The 23,039-nt window shown below is 37.7% G+C and overlaps 1 protein-coding gene across 8 annotated transcripts in view; it reads left to right on the top strand.

Annotated features, from left to right (window-relative positions):
- EPS8 (EGFR pathway substrate 8, signaling adaptor) overlaps window positions 1–23,039 on the top strand; it is a 136,309-nt gene that overhangs the window by 100,586 nt on the left and 12,684 nt on the right. For 6 of the 8 annotated variants that reach the window (XM_062616728.1, XM_062616731.1, XM_062616730.1 and 3 more), the window contains 10 exons: window positions 419–555; window positions 2,391–2,464; window positions 3,480–3,606; window positions 3,969–4,057; window positions 7,048–7,122; window positions 7,714–7,862; window positions 9,761–9,944; window positions 13,275–13,408; window positions 17,672–17,783; window positions 18,621–18,764. In XM_062616728.1, the coding sequence (XP_062472712.1) occupies window positions 419–555; window positions 2,391–2,464; window positions 3,480–3,606; window positions 3,969–4,057; window positions 7,048–7,122; window positions 7,714–7,862; window positions 9,761–9,944; window positions 13,275–13,408; window positions 17,672–17,783; window positions 18,621–18,764 (1,225 nt within the window). Of the gene's footprint in view, window positions 1–418; window positions 556–2,390; window positions 2,465–3,479; window positions 3,607–3,968; window positions 4,058–7,047; window positions 7,123–7,713; window positions 7,863–9,760; window positions 9,945–13,274; window positions 13,409–17,671; window positions 17,784–18,620; window positions 18,827–18,860; window positions 18,958–23,039 lie in introns of those variants that run through there. The other 2 variants (XM_062616736.1, XM_062616735.1) reach the window with 2 other exon arrangements.

The raw sequence follows: 23,039 nt of genomic DNA, 5'->3' as shown, positions 1-23,039 counted from the left end.
AGATGCCCAACTTGTGATCGCTGAAAGGTAGCTTCTAATGAAAACTTTCACACAAAATGGAAGTCCAGGTAGTAGACTGCGTATGGTGATAAAAATTCCCTCTACTAAACACAAGCCACTGAAATTACCTGTTAAACTGGCAGATCTCTAGATATTGTGTTCTCTGGCACTGTTTAGGGATTTCCCATGTGGCCAGGTGCTGAAAAGGTTTGCTAACCCCATCATGGAGTGGGTTTCCTACTTGTGCTTAACATATTTACGGATCATGGTCTTGAGTACCACTTACTTGGCAAGCCCATACTGTGTTCAATAGTAAAAGAGGTCCTTGTGAAATCTCCTTGTCTTCCCTGGTGGAGCACAAGAAAATAGAATGTTGTTCCTTCATGTGTCACTTGTGGGCTTTCTATTTTTCCTCAAGAATGATATCCAAAGCTGACAGTGCCATCCCACCGCCGCCGCAGGCGCCTGCCCCTGTGCCACCAGGGACCATCACACAAGTGGACGTGAGAAGCCGTGTGGCAGCGTGGTCTGCATGGGCTGCTGAGCAGGGCGAGTGTGAGTATTCCTGAGAGCCCACCACGGCACAGTGCAGTGGCATATGGCTGTTCTGGGCAGTACGTTCGTGTGATGCAGAAATAATTTGGAAAGATCACTTTCATAAAGATTACAGTAATTGAATCCAGATACAGAAATGGCTGTACAAGGTCACCCTTCTGTCTGCACTGAGAGCAGACAGGAATATTCTCCTGGTCTAGTTTGAAATGCCCCAAGCCACCATTGCCTGATCTGGGGAATAAGACCTGACTGTCATAATGTGACTTCTCATTTACTTGCACTTACCCATTTTCTGCATTTCTGTTTGGAGCTGGTTTTACTTGTGTTTAGCTGGGTGGGGGTGTGGGCTACCAATTTTAACCTGGGCTTGTTTGTGAACATAGTAGTAACATTTGCAGTAACCAGCACTGTCATAACTCGAGTAATTTAATGATTCTTTCTGAGTAACATAAAGAGTGTAGCTCAGATATTTTTGAAAATTAAAAAATATAGTCATGGATTAAAAGGTGACTTGAGATCAGCATAATTTGTTGATTGTAGGTTTATCTTTATAACAGCTTGTATGGCTAAACTAGTTCTTTTTTTGTTGGTGGTGGTGTTTTGTTTTTTCCTTTTTTTTAAAGCCTTAATCAAGGAATTCTGTAACATTTTTAATGGGTTTGGATTTTTATTTTTTGGTGGTGTGGGTTTTTGTTTTTTGTTTTGCCACCTCCCTTTTCCCCTTATGGGGGGGAATATATATAAAGTTGTATATGTATCCGATTTCTTTGAAAAAAGATGTTCTTTGAAGCAATAAATCTCCTGTAAAATAGACTTTAATAAGGTGAAGTCAAGACCTTTTCTGGTTTGTTTGATTGTTTTTTTTCTGTTGCTTGTTTGGTTGTTTTTTGAATAATAGATACTGAAATTTAAGAATCAGAAGTCATTAACCATGGAGTCTTTTTATTGTTCTTGATTTATTAAACTGTATCTCTCAACAAAATACATGGCTATGCAAAGGAAACAACTAAAAATGGTCAGAGAAATCTGTAATGATTTAATCTATTTAGCTGCAGTATTATATCTGTCTTGAGTAAAGGCTAATTTGTTCTTCTACTTGACTTCTCCTCACTTCAGAAAAATTTCATTAGTTTGTCAAGTGTCTTGCCAGACCACTTGTGGATCTGAGTTCCTGCGGTTCCTTTTATTCCACTTGTGGATCTTTTCTAGAATGTGTGTACTAAAATCTCACCTGTTTAAAAAATGCAATGTAATATTTAGTGTGACTTAAAAATGCAGAACTTATGATTTCTCAGAATGTTAACCCTTGTTGTTTTTCAGTAAAAGTTACTGACTCTATCCATTGTAATTTAGAAATACCAGTTCTATTACTTCATTACCTCCCATTTCTGTGTTGCCAGACTTTGTACTCCTTTTTGCTAATTATCTTTAACATTAAATTGTCTTTGAAGTCATGGCTACACTCTTAATTGCTTACTTCTGCTGGAGTAGCTTTCAGCACATTTTGCAAAATGGGATGATTTCTCATTATGTTGTATTTATGAACTGCCATCTCTGCTGTAAATTTTTTATTCAGAACCTGGCTAACCACACTTCTGTGGTTAACTTCATTCATTCAGCTAAGCTGACTGAAAGCATACACCTAAGATTCCTGTGAGACTTTAAAGGATCAGGCAAGATTTTCAGGTTGTGTGGAGTCCTTGCAAAGTGAATGGTACAAGCAGTTTTGTCCATCTTTTTCTTACAGTAGTATGGTTTAAAGCATAAGCTGTACAGGAAGTTTTGATTACTAATGTCATGTATATAGATGTCTTATTTTCTTCTCTTTTCTGCAGTTGAAAAACATAGACAATACCATGATCATGAAGAAACAGCAGAGATGATAGCAGCCAGGATTGACAGAGATGTTGTAAGTGAGAAACTACAAGTGATATTGCTTAATGTCTGTGAAATTTTGCAGCTCTACTTCATGGGAAGCCTTTTTCCACATGAGGAATTCAGTTCTGCAGGAAAGCTTTTCAGGAAGCCTATGTTTGGGTGGTAGACCTAAAAGTAAAAAAAAAAGGGGGGGGAGGGGACACAACTGAATGTTGATATACAATTTTCTGCTATGAAGAAGTAGAAGTACAAATAGTAATTTTGTCTCGTAGACCAAACTCAGCAAGCTTTGTAAGGATAAATAATTCCATCAACTTAGTGGGACTTAGACATGTGCAATAGCTGGAAAATAAGCATATGGTCATTTCTGAAGACAGTTGGACCATGTATGTGTATGACCTAAACTTTGCTTGTCTATATGGGCAGGTCCTACGATATATGCAATATCAAATATTAGCCCATTTGTCAGTTGTAACTTTCTGCTTTTCCACTCTGCCCTCAGCAACATCAGAGGGTCTTGAGGAGAGCACGTTGGGGCCTGCTGAATTGGTGTATGTGGTATTTTCCTCAGGGGCTCATTCATTCTCCTCCCCTCACTCTTTGAAAGCAGTTCTTCAAAGAGCACTTTTCTGTAAAACTACGTTCTGACATTCAAAAAATAGCTTAATACTTAGTACTAAAGGAGATTATGAAGTTACACTGTTTAGGAAAAAGCTGTCTCTTCAAATAATTAGAATGTTTTTCATGTGCTGTGAGAGAAAATGTAATGTTTGAACAAGTTGTGTAATTGCAGTCTGAATTTAATAATGTTGTTGCACGTATTCTAAAAACTTCCAGTGGCCCAAAATTCTTAAAAATCTGAGATGTAAAGTACTTCACAGGTGTGTAAAGTTAAGAATATAATGAATCTAAATATGAAAAGTTCTAGCATGAACTTCATTCTGAGGAAGCTATTGGAAGCTGTGGGAAAGTGTGGCTATTTGAATTTTTGGAGTATTTATGTTATAGACTTGTGGAGAAACTTTGACTTTTCTTTTCTCCCATAGCAAATTCTGAACCATATTTTGGATGACATTGAGTATTTTGTTACCAAACTTCAGAAAGCTGCTGAAGCTTTTACTGAACTTTCGAAGAGGAAGAAAGCAAAGAAAAGTAAAAAGAAAGGACCTGGAGGTAGGAGTTCTTCTGCACACATTTCTGTTTCTCTAGGGATTGTTGAAGTAGCTAGCAAATGTGACCTTTTATGTTGGGTTTTATTTTTTTTTCAATAATGTAGTAATTTTCTTTTACTTTGAGCACAAAAATATCCTATGCAGTATTTTCTTCGAGGGAAACCTATGAAAATGAGGTGCTTGAAGTTAATAGGGAGTGTTTAATAAGAGATGTGACCACAGAATATACTCACTGTCAGGGTTCTATATTTACAAAATTCTGTAAGTTTCCAAATTCATTATGTATTTATGTATTTATCTGTAATATTTGTAGAAGTTATATACCACATACATGGATATATAAAAATCTAATTTTGCTCACAGAGGGAGTTCTTACTCTCCGTGCAAAACCACCACCTCCAGATGAATTTGTTGACTGCTTCCAAAAATTCAAGCATGGCTTCAATCTTCTGGTAAGTGACTGCCAGTGAGTCATGTGATAGTGTTTTTTTCCTGGGATAGCAGAGGTTAAGTGTAACACAATCTTTGTTTTCCCTACCACTACAAATTACTTTGGGTGCTGGTTTTCCTGCATTGGTTTTCCCATGTCTTATTCCACTGATATGAAGTGAAGAACTAAAATTGTGGTGAAAGGTGGAGAGGAAAAGGAATAATCACTAACATGATGGATTTTCTTTGTTGTTAATTTTAAGTTGGGTTTTCTTGGAGGTTCCTGCTTTTCCAGAGGGTGTGGATGCTTTATTGCTTATGCCCCTAAGAGAGCTGAGGTGTCAACAAGGTCATTTTGTCTTTGGGAATACATTAAGTTTTTTTTGTCTTTTGCCTAACTTTCATGGTGCCTTGTCCATGTAGAGAAACCTTGTGGGTCTTAAAAGCCCTACTGCTGCCAGCCAAGCAGAGGTGGTAATGCCATCCAGTGACTTGTAAGCCTGAATCTGTGTTGTCTTGAGTCTCCACTGCTCTTTCGGAAGGAGCAAACCCACAAGCATCCTCTTGAAGAATGCTGATATACCTGGAAATGTAATCTTGTTTGATCCTTGGGTGATGCACAGGAGAATAGCTTAGTTGATACTTGACTGGTCTTGGACTTTCACCATTTCCTTCTCCATTCTAGGTTGAACTGAGGCAAGAGCAGGGCTGGCCACCTCTGGCCTAGGTTTCCTTCGAGCTTTGGGATACTGCTCCTCCACTTTTCTACACAGTGACTGGATGAGCATGATTCTTTTTCAGCATTCTTGTGTTTCTTCTTTTTCTGGCTCCTTAAAGACTTGGACTTGAAATTCATGAAAGAATTTCTAGGAATGTCTGTAGGGCTCACAGCTCTGTTGCATGCTTGCCAGCATCACCAGCTGTGGCCTTAATTTAGTTCTGTTTTTCTGTGCCCGTTAAACTGTCTGTCTTTGTTGGTATCATTACATGGGACCTTTCTGTCCTCAGAATGCTCCATCTGACAAATTGGTTCTCAAAAACCAGAGATGTTAATTCAGGAGTCTTCTGCTGGCATCTCCTCTTCTGCAAGTGCTAGTAAAAGAAAGCAACAAGTGGGACACCTTCAAAGCATTTAGTTTGAGATGCTCTCTTACAATTGCGGTGGAAGCTGTGCCAATGGGGGAAATCATTCTTGTATTTACTGAGTCAAACCAGTTTTTTTTTTTCTTCCTCCCGGGGAATGTGTTCTGATTGCAGGGCTATAAGAGATACTTAGAAATGTTCAGAACATATATATTAATGTATATATTATTATTTATATATATTATGTATATTAAATACTATATTGAATGCTGTAATTCTGACCTTAAAGGATTTCTGGTTTGGGGGGATGAATGTTTTAGAACATGCTGATCTTTCTCAGTAATAGTGCATGTAGTGTGGCTCTTTTTCCCCCCATTCTTATTCCTCACTGTCTTCTGAATTTGAATTAGTTTTTCACCCAGGAACAGCATGTGCATCTTTAATCTTCATCTTCTGTGCAGGAGAAGAAACAGTTCTTGTTTTAGTGCTCAGCAGCTTCTAGGACCCATTTTCTAATGTTGCTCTTGAAGAGCTTTGTGCTGTAACAGTTCTTTACTTCGGCATCATTGCAGGAGCCACAAAAGCCTGAAATATTTCACTTTATGTCAGACATGGAGAGCTATATAAAATGAAGAATCTATATTAAAAATAAAAGGAGTAGCTAGAAGAATAAAATCGTTGCTTGTAGAATGGAAACTATTTTAAAACACAATGCCAGAAGCTTCTAGAAAATGCATACCATCTGTCAAAAACCCCTTTAGAAGGACCAAAAGTGAGCTATTATGGCTGAAGGACAGTGTATAGGAAGCTATTAGAAATAAAAATACATCTTCTTCCTTTCTTTATTTGGGGGCACATTCTGGAAGGCTAGATGTAAAAGTAGATTGAGGCTAGCCAAAAGCAGTTTGAGGAACAGACGGCAAGATGCAATAAAAACTACTATAACTTTTTAAAATGCATTCTGGTGCGTTTCTTTCTTCTGGAGCCTGCAGGGTGAATGAGTGATCAGTAAATAAAAGAAATCTTCAAAGAAGGTGTATCAGAGAAAGTATATGATGTTTTAGGGTGTATATTTACTTAGAAAAGCTTGATAGTGGACAATATGTTCATGGAAACCATTTTTTTATGGGGGGGGCACAAGAGATGATTTGTTTCAAATTGAAGAAGTGGTAATAGGTTAAAAAACAGCAGATCAAAATGGCAAGTTACAGGTGGATGACTAGAAACCCTGTTTGAATTGGCATTCAGGTGTTCTGGCAAATGGGGAGTGTAGAGTCTACAAATGTTGAAATATCTCTGATAGCAGATAAAGGAAGAGATGAAATTCAATATTGATAGATACGGTAGTCATGGAAAGGTGGGGAAAAATCTAATATATAAAACAAATTGGAACAAAATCTTGGTGTTGTACAGATTCCTGTGAGAGTATCATCCTTGTTCAATGGTGATGAGTCAAGCAAATGTTAAGAACCATTGGGGGGTGGGAGGGGAAAATTAACAAACGTGCTGATATGTTCCCTAACCTTATTTTGTTCCAGTGTAATAAAATTGAAGAAGTCACAGGGAGGACAAGAATGCTTGAGAGAATTACTTTAGCTTGAAAAAGACCAAAGAGAGGAATAATGTAATAAATGTGTAAATTGTTATGAAAATCACTGGAAAAAGAGTAGAGGAGGATTGCTGGGTTTTCATTTGGAAGAGAACTACAGAATACTAAAGAAACCAAGAAACGTGAAACTCCTTGTTTTGCCCAGTAGGTGCTAAAGATATACATGGATTCAAAAGCAATTGGATGAATGAACACTTGCACTTAGTGGATATTGCAGACAGACACTGGGTTTAGGAGGACCTATGTCCTGAACAGTGATGGCCATTTTTACGTATTAAAGTTAAATGTCTTCTAAAATGTATCATTTTCCCATTCTTTCAGGCCAAATTAAAGTTCCATATCCAGAATCCTAGTGCAGCTGAACTGGTTCATTTTCTCTTTACTCCACTACATATGGTAAGGCTTTAAAATTTTCTCAGTCTTTTCCTTCAGAACTCTTCTATTTATGTGCTCTATAACCTTTTCAGTGATAACAAGATTGAAATATTTTGTCCCTGGATAATAACTAAAGAGAAATGTGTGTATCTAGTGATGAGGTTCTCCTTAAAAAATAATTTACATCCTTTTCTGCATATATGCCTTTTATTAAATATATTTACTTAATTTAGCTTTGTGTTACAGTTTGCCATTATAATGTTTAAGAATAAAATATTGAGATACTTTACATAATGCAGGAGGAGAGTTGACAGCGTAGCAATATGTCAATTTAATGGAAGTATGTGTAATTTTGATCAGTAGAGCAAAAATAATATTGCCAAAAGTGGGTCTAATTATGAAATGGTGACCAAACAGAAGTTCTTCTGGAATAAATGGTGTAGTTAAACTGTAGGACATTAAGACACATTGTTAGCTTCTCAGAGTTTTGTGAGGTTTTTTTTTTTGCAAGTAATAACATTCCCTAGCAGCACTATAAGTAACTTGTATTCACAATAACTTCCTCACTGACAATATGTATGTTTTTTGGATCATTTTAATACTTGCATTTAGGTGGTACAGACAACAGGAGGTCCAGAGCTTGCTAGTACAGTACTCAGCCCCCTCTTAACAAAAGATGCGATAGACTTCCTACGGTATACTGTCACCAGTGAGGAAGGACAGTTATGGATGTCATTGGGTGATACATGGACGAAAGCCAGGTGAGAAAAAGCCTTTGTATATTTTAGAGATGGTCTCTCAACTGAGGTTTATTTTGACACAATCTTAACCAGGTTACCCACCCCCCAGAAACCTCAGTATTAATTTGTTAGGCTTTGGACTCTTCAGAACTGCTCTTTGAAGTTTTTTGAAAGGAGCTCTTTAGCCTCAGTGCGATTTGGTAGTGGTTTGATTTTACAATTCTCAAGGAGGCAGAAAATGCAGACAGAAATTTTGTCCATGGTATCAAGAATTACTTAGGTAAACAGAGCACACAAAAGAAAAAGCTTAAATTAGCAAAGTGCGTTTTAATCCTTATTTGTGGTAGGTAAGTACATTTGATGATGATTAACTAACTTGGCTGGAAGCGTATGATGTGTTTTGAGTTTATTCATATCTGCTCTTAGATTTCAAATTGGAACCTAAACACCTACCAAGTGGATTTTTTTAGTTAATTAATTGATTAATTAAAAAGTAGTTGGGTGTTTTGCTGGAAATGAAGGCTGTATGGAAAGCCCTAGAGCATGGAGTGACAAACATCATCAGAGTAGGGAGAGTGACATAAAGGTCTTTCTCTTCCTTGATGTCGCTCTGCTGCAGGACCACAAATGTCCAAATTTATCCTTCAGGCCTATCATTTGGCCTGCTATTACAAAATGAGCTGAAAACAGGAATTGCAGCTCCTTGTGATTGCCATAGATCTTCCCTAAGCCGAGTACCACTTGCTTGCCTTTACCTGCTTCAAAGTCTACTGGCTTCATAGAAGCTTGAGGTGGGACTGGCAGTAGAAATTGCCTTACACTGTGGAAGCCCTGTGCAGGGAAAATGGACCACTGGGTAAAATAATGGGCTCTTGTCTTGGGAAATACCATCATCATTTGTTTAGTCCATTCTGGTAAGAAGTTTAATGGAAAGAAAAGTAGCTCATGTTGGTCAGTGAAGAATGAAGTTGGTTGACCTGACCTGTGCAGATGAGAAATGATGGTCTGATTGATCTCTGTATCCAGAGGCACACCGTGGTGTGGTGTAGCTGGAGAAGTGAATGATAAAACTCAAGGGTTACTAACCTAGCTCAGGCCTGCTAATGGCCTAGTAGCTGCTGACTGCTCCTGCAACTTGTGTGACTGGCAGCATTTGTTCCTTTAATTTGAAGCAGTATTAATGAGACTGTTAAAAGACTGTAATGTACATTCCATTTTTAGTTCCACTGTGAAGATACCATGTGTTATGTATTGTGCAAAGCCAGAGCATGAAAACTGTAGCTTTTGGTATTTTGTATTACAATAGGGAATGTTAGTGGAGCTCTGAAAAGTAATACAGTATTTTAAAGAGATCAATCTGGACTATAAAGCAGCATATGTGGTGATAATTCTTGTATCTTGGAATATGTAGAGTTGGGTTTTTTGTCAGTAAAAGCTCTTGCTTAACTTTTTGTTTTAGGTCTAGCTAGGCCCCTAAGCTTCCATGCTCCTATACCTGCTTTCAGACTTCTTTACAGAGCAGGCTGTTCCTTTAAAAATTTTGTCTGATGCTTCCACACGAATAGATCATTGCAGTATTTTTCCCTTTTTAAGAGCTAAAACAAATCCTAGGTTTATTTGTGATTGATTCTTCTGTTACTCATCCTTTGCTACAAGACAGATATTTGTTGTGTTTTACCACTGGCACATCCTTACAGCGGGAACAGTTTCTTTCTGCAGAACACAGCAGGGAGCATAGTTGTGGCCAATAAATATTTTTTGCTGATTTTCTATGTTCTAACACTGTTCTGCCTGGACCGTAATCCCATCCTTTCCTCTATGTTAATAAAAATTCTGAAGCATTTTTATTTTCAGGAAAACCTATGAAATCAGTATTTGTGTGGCCCTTGATACAGATCTCTAATTTACTTTTCATACAGAGTGGATTGGCCCAAAGACCATTTTATTCCACCTTATGTCCCCCGTTTCCGAAATGGTTGGGAACCTCCTTTGCTGAACTTCATGGGAGCTCCCAAGGAGCAAGAACTCAATCAGTTGGCTGAGTCTGTGGCAAATGTTGCAGAGCAACAGAGGAAGCAAGAAATGAAAAGACTGTCAACTGAGGTAGGTTACCTGCAACAGCGCTTCGTAAATTAGCTGAAGGCAGCACCAACTGCTTCCTTCATAAAGAAAACATTCTTCAGCATTGTTGGAGTAACTGTGCTCTGATGCCTCCTACATCAGTGAAGTTCATTACATTTATATTAAAGTTACACAAAACCAAAACGTGTTCAGCCACCAAAAAAGCAATGAGGAAATTGCCTGTGCTTTAATTTTTGTGAATATTTGAAGAATATATGTGGATTTTGTTGTTTGTTTGGTGTTTTTATTAATTCACACAGAAAGCTATTTCCTTTTTAAACATATGAAAGTTTTACTTTTGGAAGCGTTTTGTGGTTGGGAGGACATAAGTTTTAATTTAAGATTTGAATTTATTTTTGTATGCTAGTTTTAGTTTAAATCAAGTATGAGATGGTCCATAGTCCCCTGTTAGCAGCTGTGGTATGAAGTGCACCTAAGAATTTTCCAGGTTTGGTTCCTAGTCTTCCCCATATTCCTCAAGTACGTGTTAACACCATCATACTGGATTTTATCTTAATTTTATGATATATATATGTGTGTATTATCCGTTAGTGAAAAAATGCACATAAGGAAGAAGATTCAAGGGAAGAATTATTGGCTGTTATGGGATGGCATTCTCTTTCAGAGCAATTCCCTTATTGGAGACAACAACGCTTCCCCAGCAAAAGTTTATGAAAGCTGTCCATAGAAAGCTTGTTACAATAAAACTTTGTTTTCATGAAAATATCTTTTAGTTAAAAAAAATAAAAAATAAAGTCTACACAGCTATAGGGAAAAACAAATTGGGTAGAAAGTCTGCCAAACAAAGGAGGATAACATGGTACATATTTGGTTACTTAAAACACCATTTGGCTTTATGCCTAACAAGATATATGAGAATAAATGTGCCAAAACCTGTGTTACTGCCAGTGATTCATGGTGAGCAAAAAAGCATTTAGTAAAGTTAATGGGTACAATAATGTGAAATATAGCTGTTGCTGTTGGTGTCATCCCCTTCTCTAGTCATCTCCTGAAACAATCTCATCAAACATTGTCTCAGTTTCACTGCTGTACATTCCATGCAGGGTTTTTGTTGTTGTTTTTTACATTAAGCTCCTTCTAAATAATAATTAAAAATTTAAAAAAAAAGGTGTTGAAATAAGAGCACCATTGATTTTTCTCTTCTGATGATTTATTATTTATTGTTATTAATAAGTTGAAACAAATTTTGGGGGGAGAATATATTGGGGTAATTTGATTGCTTGTGTCTCAGGGAGTTGATTTAATTATTTTTCACGGTGGTAATGTTGGTTGGATTGGTAGTTGTTAGCCAAGTCTTTGTCTTAATCTTCAAAAGACATAAATAATATATTCCGGTTCACTTGAAGGTGTGTGTGTGTGCCTGTCACCTGGGGGAACCGATGGACTTAGTGTAAAGGTCTTTTCCAGCCTAGTTGATTCTATGATTCTATGTCAGGTCTTAGTTTCATGAGTCTCTCTGGTTCCTGTGTAGTCTCGAGCAAGTCATTTAACCTTGGTTCTTTGGCTCCTTGCACCACCAGTGCCTCCTCAGCACATCCCTAGGGTGAAAAGTGCTGAGCTGCTTAATAGCTGTGAAATGCTGTGGGTGCTCAGCTGGAAAAAGCTGTGTGAGTGCAAAATGCTATTTGGCTGCAGCAAAAAGACCCCTCTGGAGTGGGTGATACCAGAATAATTGTTCTTTCATAAGCCTGCTATAACAGCTTGTTTAACGAAGAATGCTGGAAAAATGAGGATATAAGTGTTTGTGTCCTATCAATAATTTGCCTTGTGTCTCAGTGTGACATTGCTCTCCAGAGGACCAAGGCCACATATTGAGAGTTGTGGTGTGCTGGGAGTGGAGAAGGGGAACATGATGTGGCTGCCTTCCCTGCTGGGCAGGGACTGCCAGGGCATCTGACAAAGTGCATTGGAGGTCCCTGCTCATGAGAGCTGTGTTTTTAGTTTCCATTACAAAACCTTAAGATCTAGCCACACACACAGCTTTCCCACTGGAGGGGTTTCAGGGTGAAGTCGGTTCAGCAATGAGGACTTCAAATGGCAGTTAAACAATGGGGAAGTGGTGACAGAGAGTCCAGTGAGGCTAAGGCAATGCAAATAATTTGTGTGTGAAGTAAAATGAGCTCCTGCTACCTGGGTGTCTTTTGATGTAAGGCATAAGCTGGGTGACACTTGAGATTTTTTTTTTTCTTTAATTATATAATTTTGAAGGATATTTTATGCCTATAGCAATTTTTGTGTGGTTTTAATTTCTTTTTATAAGCCCTCAGCCCTGTAGCCAAGTGCTTCTGGGTACCAGATCAGATACTCAGAGGTAGAAAATTAGGTGAGTAGCAGATAGGAGCAAACACCAAACCCAAACCAATAAACAAAACCAAACAAAACCAAAAACCCAAACACCCAAACCAACATCAAAACAAGCTTAAAGATTTGTCAATTTCTGATGAATATCAGCTGTTTTAATTTGTGTAACTGAGTGGTGGTAGGAGGAAAAGATCTAGACTGAGCAATTTCAAGATTGTAATCTCCAGAAAATAACTGCTTAGGTTGTTTTGGTTTGGGGAGTGGTGGTTAAAATAATTCTTACTTAGATGCAGAGCATCATTGCTGGATTTAAGGTGGTTCTCTTTAGAAGACTGCATTTTAAAAAGCGTTTTCTAAAGCCTTTGATTCAGTCTTACGTATGTGCTTGCGATAAACTGTGATAATTTTCCTTAATTAAAATCCTTAATTGTACCAACTATCACATTCCTTTTGCATTTCTTCTTTGACTGTAGTCATGCTCAGTGAGAGGGTGACATAAATGAGCCACTTCATATTACAATCCTGCAAGAGAGTGGCAATTTTACTTGGGAGGTTTTATTTCTTGTAGAGACTTACTTTTAGCTGGCTAGAGGTTTTTGGCTTTAATTGTACATCTAGAACAAAAGCTCAAAGCAGTTCTTCAGCACAGTTTATTTTAAAGCCATTCAGCTGTTGTTTATAAGTTGTGTTGCTGTAGTGATATCTGAAAGATGACACGGACCTTGCCCAGGAGAACTGTTTTTCTAAAGAATATCCACTGCAATATTAATGCAGTGGGATGACTTAGGATAGAAATTCTTTTATTCTTATCCTTTTGATCTCCCTGTTTATGTATTTGAAATGCAGAAGTTATTAACTTTTCATAGCAGAAGCATGAGCACCTGAGGATGCATGAATGCTGACAGGACCCTAGGAGTGCTGGATGAAGTGAACTAGGCTGCTTAATGACACTAATCCACTTTGTGCCTTTGTTTCTGTTTTGTCTTCCAGCCTCCCAGTGTTCCTGACTATCCTCCGTCTGATGGGTATGCATTCAGTAACACAGTTTACAAAAGAGGGCCTCTGCTGGACCAGGGGGCGGCTGTTGCTGCCTTTAAGCAAACTGTTAGCCGACATGTAGATAGGTAACACTGAATCAACGGCGTACGTGGTGCTGTGGATAACTGTCCCAACTTATTGCTATTGGGGTGGTGGTGTCTGTAATTACCTCCGGTTGTGTCTGGAGCAGAGCATTGTTTCTGTGAGGAAGCGATTCTGGCTAGCAGTGGGTATTCTGCTTTTGCTTCTCTCCTTAGGATAGAGTCTTTTAATCTAATTTCTGTATAACTATCCTGTTTATGTATGCTGTTAAATTGATGTTTTTGTCAAAAATGATATAGTGGAATTCCAACCCAACTGAGAACACAGAATCCTCCTGTTTGGGTTCAAGTTTTATTTCTGCTCTATGTTATGTTTTTAAATACACTCTTTGCTCTTTTCAGAATTACAAAGAATGACAAGTCTGCTCTGAGATTCATCTGTCTTTGTTTAGAAGGATTGTTTGATTTGCTTAGCTGCTCACTTAATGCTCCATAGTCTCCTGCTTTTTATTTTCTGAGCTGGTGCATAAATATCCACTTTCAGAATAGTAACTCCTCATTTCTTCCATTCTCTTTCAAATGTTACAGAAATGCTCTGAAATGTTTGCATAGCAACCAGTATCCTTTTGCATATGCTCTTTCATCCCCTTCAGTTTAGCCTAAATTGAAATAGCTTGACAGGGTCAAATGCAGTGATCCTTGGAGTCTCAGCGTTGTCTGTGAGGAGAACTTACACCAACACAAGCTGTGGAAGGGAATCAGTAAAAACAGTGTTGGAATTGCTCCTCCATGCCAAATTCTATTCTGCATCCACTGTATGAACAGTATTTTGGCTTATGTGCCACAGAAAATGTTCAAACTAAGTTCCTTTGGGTGAAATTGCTGATTAAAACAGCATTGATATAACTCACTTGATGAAAACCTTTGCATAATTCCTTGTTTTGAGCTATGTGTTAAAAGATCCGGTAGTTAATCTGCATGCAAACATATTCCCACATGGTGTGCAGGTTGAAGACTTGATTCTTTTCTTGAACGTCAGATTTATCCTTCATAACAACAACAGCAATAGTATTCATCTCTTAATCAATTTCTCAAGCTTGATTACTTTTTGAGTTCTTGTCTCAGGGCCAGTCAGCTTGAAATCTAGGTGATTTGCACTCTAAATTCCTTTCTGTCTTACCTGTAATGGGATAAGACCTGTTTTGTCCTTCTAGAGTAAGACCATGCAGATGTTGTTGCCTTCATTTCAGATTTAGAGAATGAGTCTTACTGCACTGAATTCTTGATGATATCAGTGTATCTGGCTGCAGCTGAAAGAGTCATCCAGGCCTTCTTTGTGGTGGGTAAAGAGAAATGGATGTTTCTAAGAAGCAGTTCATGTGAGGTGAAATCAGTCTTTTGAAACATACGAAATGAGGCGTGCTGTGCTGGTGCCCCCTTCTCACCACTGATTGTAGGAAGGAGTCTAGATGGCTGGTACAGATGCAGACATCCCCAGTGTGCCCTTATCTTGCAGTCTGTTAAACACAACACAAACTTCTATTTGTTAACTGCCTCTTGATATATATAATGCATGCCTGGTAGGAGCTCATTATTTGAGGAAAACTGTTAGTATGTATTACCCCAGGTAACTTCCATTTAAAGATAAATTTTAAAGCTTCTGTGAAGAAGCCGGTAAAGGAGTGGGTTTGGGGTAGGGAGTGCGAAATTCAAGCTGACCCTTTCAGCCACTGTTTGCTGGTTCTTGTTCAAAGCTGGCATTCCTAATGAGTGGTCCATAGGCAGTGACCAAGCCATCCACTACCTTCTGAGGGACAGGTAGGTTACACCTTGTTGTTGTGTTTTAACCTCAGTCAGCAACTAAGCACCACTCCGCAGTGGGCTGGGAAAGAGAACTGGAAGAGTAAAAGTGGGTTGAGGTTAAAGGCAGTTTAATGGTGTAGAAAAGGAAGCAAATAATGATAAAAGTATTAGAATAACCAAAAGAAGTGAGGCATAATGCAATTTCTCACCACTGGCTGACCAATCCCCAGTCAATTCCTGAGCAGCATCCCCTAACCAGCTTTCCCCCCAGTTTATATATTGAGTGTGATGTTGTATGGTATGGAATATCCCTCTGGCCAGTTGGGGTCAGCTGTGCTGGCTGTGATCCCTTCCAATTTCTTCCTCTCCAGCCTTCTCATTGGCAGGGCATGAGAAACTGAAAAGTCCTTCACTTAGTATAAACACTACCTAGCAACAACCAAAACATCAGTGTGTTACCAACATTATTCTCTTACTTAAATCCAAAACACAGCACTGTACCAGCTACTAGGAAGAAAATTAGCTCTATCCCAGCCAAAACCAGTGCACTTATCCAGGGAAATTTTAATTCACTGAGATCTTCAGTGAGCCTTATTCCAACAGTAAGGTGTGTTTTCCTTGGGTGATATTATCTGTCAGGATCTTAAAACTTTTAGTGTGATGTTAGGTATATTGGTGACTCTGATGCTGAAAGAGTACTGAATAGTTTTTGAGCAAGTTCTGTGCTTTTTCAAACTAGTATGCTGTGTAGTTTGGTTTTGCACTGTTATTTGAAGAAAAGGACCCTGAAAGTCTGTGCAATCCACTAGGCTCTTGAGCAGCCTGCCTGGAGAGCAGGGGTACAAGTATTGTGTATCTCATAGGCAGTAATAAAACACAGTGGTGGAAGGATGGAGGGAAGTGTTGAAAATATTTGTGCCCTGAGTAAACTGTTTGGCTCATAAAGCTGTGTGTAAAGACTTACGATCTCTTCAGAAGCACACCAACATTTCCTGACCCATGTTCTGGGGATGTTGCTGTTGATTGTGAGAGTGGAATAAAACTGAAATGTAAGCATTTTGTAAAATTCTTCCTGACATGTTTTTGAAGGGATCAGCATAGTTATGTTTGGGCAAAGCACAAAGACACATTTAGTGAAATGAGTTTGGAAAGGCAGCTTAAAAGTACCTTCAGAGGTACATTAGTTCCATCCCTGAGACAGTAAGAAAGGAGTTTAAAATAGGATTAGTTTTGAGTGGGTGGTGGAAAAAACATGGGATTGCACACACATCTTTCAGCCTCATAACAGCTATTCTGTAGGCTGGGGTTCATCCCATGTTTTTCACTCTCTCATTAAACACTTTAGTGTTTTGTCTTTCTTTCAAAATCATATTTCAATCTAAATACATTTCCTCCTTTATTCTGCTCTTCAAGTCAAGTGAGACAGTTCTCCACAGCCATGCAGTAGCTAGGTGACTACTGGATTACTCAGGCATGCCTGGGACCCACAGTTACACAGAACCAACAGCAGCAGCTATCTGCATTTGTGGTATCTGTGATATTTGTTATATCTGTACTATGATGTTGTGTGCAGCATTTCAAGACATCGATCGCTTCATGTTTTCATTCTCCATTTGGATTTTTTGTTTTTAAACTTTATTAACTGGCATGGATTTAGTTGGTTGGGTGTAATTTGCAAAAAGTGAATAATGATACTGTTTCTTTAGCACCTGTTTTGAGGGGGCTGAAGGGCTTCTCAACCTGAAGAGGTACTACATCACAGAAACTAGTAGCTTCTTAGCCAAAGGCATTCTCAACAATCTTTCCTCATGGAAACGAGAAGACATAAACTGTGGTATACCTTGTTCTACAATGAGACCTGTTTATAACTGCCAAGAAGTTATTTTTAGATTTTAATTAATACAGTAACTTGACATTGTTAGAGTTAATGGTATCAATTTTTTGATGGTTGATTATATTAATTTTTTCGATTAAGAAAATTGACCCACCGTAGGTGAACATTTTTCTGAGTTTAATTCCATTGGTGATGATGGCAAAAATGTATTCATCTAGTATGGATTTGAAACACTATGATGAACATTAGAAATATAGCTTCATACTAAGCACAAGATTTCAATTATGTACTTAGTGTAGTCAGTTCTTTATATGGAAAATGATAGTTTAACCTACTGTAGGTGAACAGACTAAATATAGTGTGCTTGTTCATTTTAAAACAATAGTGCCTGCTAATCCAAGTTGCTATCATACATCTTACAAAGAGTGAGCCAGTAAAGTCTGCCAGTTCTTGAGGTCCATGTAGCTAAACAGCCTCTTTTTGTTTCTTTTTTAAACTTTTTTTTGGCACTTAAATTGGTGTATTATAGATAGGTAGTTTTACAGCAGCATCATGTTAGGGGGGTGGGGGGTGTGTATTTAAATGTTTTGCAGGCTGTTGGAAGAGGGCATTTTGTCTGTGTTTTTAGTTGCTTGAATAACTTAGTGAGCAAGTCTGATTTTGCTTTGCAGAAACTATGAAGCACATAGTAAAGCACAGACCAAGAAATATGCCAAATGCAAGTACGAATTTATGGCACGAAACAACAGTGAGCTTTCTGTCATGAAAGAAGAGATTGTGGAGGTAATTTCCTCTCCCCATCTCTACCCCAACCCACTTAGTGAGAAAACACAAATTTCAGGCACTAGTCAAAGCTGAGGGTACCTTTCCTGTGGACAATATGGCTGTTCCTAATGATTCCTTCCATGCGTTTGATTTATTTCCTTTAATATGGAAAGTTCAATTCATTTGTTTTGCATCATAGACAAGATAAACAGAAAATTTGCACTGACTTGTGGATTTTGATGCTGTAGAAATATGTTTGTGTATTTCTTCCATCTTCTTTGGTATTGCTTTTAAAAGCCTCATTTCATAGTATTTAAATAGCTGGCTATGCAAACACTATCTATATACTCACAGGACAGTAGGACAGTGAAATACTGTCCTTTCCTGGAAGAGTTGGTACCCTGACAGCTAGAAACATTTGGAAGGTAGAGAGCAACAAAGAGAGGAAATGTTGCTTGAGAGATTACACAGCAGGTAGTCACATTTCAGACTTCTCCTAACCATCCTGCTCCAGCTCCCTATTTACTCAGAAGTGTGCTCTCTCCAAATTTGTGCTTTCTACAATGGTGCACTTTCTCCTTGGGTTATTAGTAGTTACTCCTTTTGTCAACAGCATATATGTTGCAGAGGTGCTACCCTCTCTGCACAAGCAGATTTTCATTCCCCTGTCTTGTCTAGCACATGCCTGAGTTCACAGGGTTTCATTACACACTTCTCTTCCATATCCATACAGAAGTTTCTTAGGGAAATCTGTGTTGGCAATCACAGAACCTGGCAAAGTTATGGTTTCATTTTTAAATGATGGCAGGAGAAAAGTCAGAAAAACTATGTAATTGATTTACCAAATTATTTCAGATTCTGGATGACAGAAAGCAGTGGTGGAAGGTTCAGAATAAAAGTGGCAGCACAGGCTTTGTGCCAAACAACATTTTGGACCCTCTCAGAAATCAAGAAGGTGGCCTAGGATGGTCAGAGCCTGCATATACCCGCACCATTCAGGTACTGTCTGCTCCTTGGGAGCAAAACTTTCTTTCGTACTGTGAGTGTGTGTGTGTGTGTGTGTGTGTGTGTGTGTGTGTGTGTGTGTGTGTGAAGGAGGAAGAGATTCACAGCAAGGCTAAAATATATGCATGTTCCACTTATATGTCAAAAGATTTGTATTTTTTGTACAGGCTGACACTGATTTCTGTATAGCATAGAGTCTAACATGAAAAAAAAGTTGATAGAGCTACAGCAAAATGTTTTCCTTTAAGTTTTGGGGTGTTTTTCTGCTTATTTGCTTAGAGGTGATAATTTCAATCCTAATGGCTGTGTATGCATTTATTTTAATTGCAAATGTCCTTTGTGGATTGATAGCTGTTGATGCCAAAGAAGGAGTTTGAATTATTTAAGGTAGGGTCATCTTTGTTTCTCCTAGGAGAGTGAAAACTATCTTTTCAGTTTCTGACTTGTGTGTGTCTCTATCTTAGTCTTCAATTTATTTAATTATTGTAATTTTGGAGTCATTAAAGTAGGCATCTTTGCTTTTGAATTCACAAAGCAGGTATCTTTCAATTAGTGTGCCTGGGCATTAGCAGCACATTCTTCTGACCTAATTTTGGTTTTCTTTCTTTCATGCTGTGGTGTGGAATTATGATTTTTTTGTTATTGTTGTTTCTTTTATATGTTGAACAGAATTAGAGTATAAAGCATATAAAAAATAAATAAGTCTTATGTCAGTGCAGTTGTCCACCTGAGTAAGTATACATAGGCCAAAGTTGTGAAGTGTATTTTTAGACACCATTTAAATGAGCTGGAGGTTCATCAAATAAGTTGTATTTTCTAAGACCTATTTCTTCCCTTTTATTTCTAGTGATTTTGAAAGGTTAGGCAAACAAGTTTGGATTAGGCAGAAATTCCAGGCCTGCCTCTGAATCAGACTTTTTCAGTCCAAATAATACAAACCAAACTTTTGTTGAAACGAAGTTAAATTTAATTTAATATTCATTTCTTGTGCCTACACACTCCAGCTGATGGCTGGAAAAGGAGAAATGCCATACTGTTACTATCCACTGGCTCTGCTGCAAAATAATCTGAATATCCCAGTCGAAGTTGCTGCTGTGCCAGATTCTCTGTGCACAGCTATCGTGAAAGCTGCAGTTCTTTCAGTATTTCCAGTTTTGCCATGGATATGAAAAATTTCTTGAAAAACAGATCCTATGCTATTTCTGGCACAATAATGTGGTAGACCTGTCTTGAGCTTGGTGGGCTTGAATCAGACCTTTCTGAGTTTCTCCTGTGCCTAATTGTTTGCCTATAACCCATGGGCTCATTATAAATCAGTTATGTTTTTTTGCCTGTCTAGATGCATGCTTCATTTCACGGAGTGCCTTTCAACTCCCAATTTGAAGATCTGACTTTTTTTTCCTTTGGGGGAAATGTTGTTTTGTGTGTTTTTGCCAAGAAATTCTAAGCAGACTGAGTACAATTTTGAGCAGACGTTCTTACAGTGCTCTTTGTAATGTACTGCAGGTTTCGAAGTTTCTGTTTGAAATAATGACATGACATGGGAAATAATAAAATAATAATTTTCATAAAGCATTCTCCACAGAATTATGACAATTAGGGTCAGAGAACAACATTTAAGATAATTTCATTTCTCTGCCCTCCGGCAGGTTGCTTCCTATAGCTTTATCATACTCAAGTGTAAGCCTGAAATACTGTGAAGTTATTTAAGAATATAATGAATTACACAGGATAAGCAGAGTCTTTACCAAGACATGTCAGTAAAGTTGTTCTTAACTTCATGGTGATTATTGTCATTTTAACACTTCTGAGTATGCTCATTTGTCTCTTTGCCTGTGATAGGTACATGGTTCACTTGGGATCTGTTTGCATAACCCTGTTTATTTTCACAAGTGTCCTTTATGTTTCTTAGATGGCAGACTACCATTAAAACCTTTCTTTCAAGTCTTTTGTTTAGTTGCTCACTTAAAATGTCTCTGGTAAGTTGTTTCCCCTCAAGAGCACCATTTGTGCTCCAAGTTAGTGTCATAGTGTCTGTTCTGCGTTCAGCTGTAACAGTTATTTTTCTCCTTCTTAGCTTAAACCACGACAGTGGCATACTCATCTTTTGGCAACTGGTAACTTTCCTGCAGATCATGAAGTGCTTAATAATGAAGAGATGCAGTTGCCAGGTGTCCATTTTACAGTGGCCAAAGAGTTGTCATAATTTTTGACCAAGAGCCAGTATCTCTTTTATGTCATTTCATATCAGATGGTCTTTAAAGTTGCCAAGACTTTTTGATGGCTTTAAAAAAAAAAAGTTTCCTGTCCAATTCAACATTGATCCAATCCCAAATTACGGGATGCAACTTATTATACAAAAGTATACTGAAGAGTTGTAGAAAGGATTTGATTAATGATAGAAAGTAAAAGTTCCCAGTTTGCCCATAATTATTTATTTATTTATTTAAAGAACTGGGAACTAATCCTACATAATATGAATTTGATTAAGTAAATTCTGTCTAAATTTCTTCTATCGTAGTGTACTTCTTACTACTTTCTGTGCAGATCCAGTTAAAAAATACATTCTTTATACTGCACAAAGAGCTCATTAGGTGACTTGTAATAGAATTTTAATAGGCAATTGTTTGATTCTGCATAATAGCTGAGCCCACCAAAGAAAACTTTGGCAAAAGGCCTTGCTTGAAATTTGCTCTTTCAGTCTTGTGTGCCTAATTGTCCCTTTTTGGGTAAAGACAAGTAGCTGGTTCTCTCTACCATCTCGAAATGAGTCTCCGGCAAACATGCAAAGCACAGTGCTGTTGACAAAACAGAGGTTGAATGCTCTGCAGCCCTCTCAGTGCACTCCTGGCACTGTGCAAACAGGGTTGTGGCTTTAAAAAGTTTGGGAAGAGAGCTGAACAGGAAACTCTGTGTCTGTGTTAACTTAATGAGAACATTTCCCAGCAGTAATGCTAGTTATGGTTGTATCCAGTGCCTCTTTCAACGCAAAGTTTGTATTTACCATAGTTTGAATACCCATCTTCCCTTCTTTTGAAGCCAAAATGTATTTGAAAATACGTTGTTCCCAGTTTTTTTACAATGCTCAAGAATTAGGGTTAATACTGTTAGCACTTTTACTCAAACTTTATTTTGCTTACATTGAAAATGGATCAAATCATACTGAAGCTTTGACAAGACGCAGCCTGTAGTATGTTGAGAAAGAGCTTTGGGACTTTATTTTTTCCTTTAAACCCAAAGATCTTCTGGCAAAAAATAAGAAAGTCCCAGCAAGCTTTTCTGATATACCCAGATTTTTAATGAGTGTGTATCATCGCTGTTCTAAATAATTTAAAGGATTTGTTCCAATTTACATGAGTTGAGGACTGCAAGTTTTTTCTTAAAAGAAAAAAATCGGAGGAAGAAAGAAAAACAAAATCCAGAGTTTGTTTTTCTTATGGCTGTCAGCAAATTAATGAGTATTAATGTCAACAGCAACCTTTACCTCATTTTCTAAGCCAGACAATATTTCTTAAAGCTAAAATGAGTAAGTTCCTTTCTTTAATACCTGCTGTGACTTAATCCTTCTTGTTCTACGGCTGCACGTGTTCTCTACATTCACCTTGCACTCTTCAATCCATTGTCAGTTTTTTGTCTGGGTTTTATTTTTTATGAAATGTCTTTTCAAGTTTCTGTTTTTGAAAAGAGCTTATATGGTGTCACATATGTATGCTTTGTAGCCAACACTGTGTTCATTATTCAAAAGAAGAAAATTAGAATAACTTATTATGTGAGTTGCTTAGTAGGAAGAGGTAGTCATTAGCCCTGATGTTCCTTTGTTTTAAATTGCAAATGTGCTTGAAATTTCATGAGTCATGTGTGATTTACTTTTTACCTATCTAACAATACTATTTGATGTGATTTACTCCATTTTCCTCACAGCAATTGCTGGGAGAGCTTTCAGAGGTAACAAAATTAGTCTTCTGATATTGAACCTCAAAAATTACTTTCTTAAGACTATGTAGTTACCAAATTCTATAATGCATGCTTGTTTTGTTTGTAGCAACAAATAGAAATGATGGGATGAATGTGTGGATGTCCTCAAAAGATCTGGAGTTAAAAAAAGAAGTGTTAAAAAAAGAAATGGAATGTGATTCGAATGTGTGATTGGCTTTTGGGCATTGTTCAAGAAAATGTGAAGTGTATTTCAGTGTATCATCTATAAATTTAGAATCTGAGCGTTCCTTCCGGATTAATTTATATTTTCCCTCCAGCAAGTCGTTTTGATGA

The sequence above is a fragment of the Pezoporus occidentalis genome, unplaced genomic scaffold, assembly GCF_034315485.1.
Source record: "Pezoporus occidentalis ecotype Australia unplaced genomic scaffold, CSIRO_AGI_Poc_V1 ctg19, whole genome shotgun sequence".
Taxonomy (NCBI): Eukaryota; Metazoa; Chordata; class Aves; order Psittaciformes; family Psittacidae; genus Pezoporus; species Pezoporus occidentalis.
The sequence above is the reverse complement of the archived record's forward strand: the minus strand, read 5'-3'. Positions and strand labels throughout refer to the sequence as shown.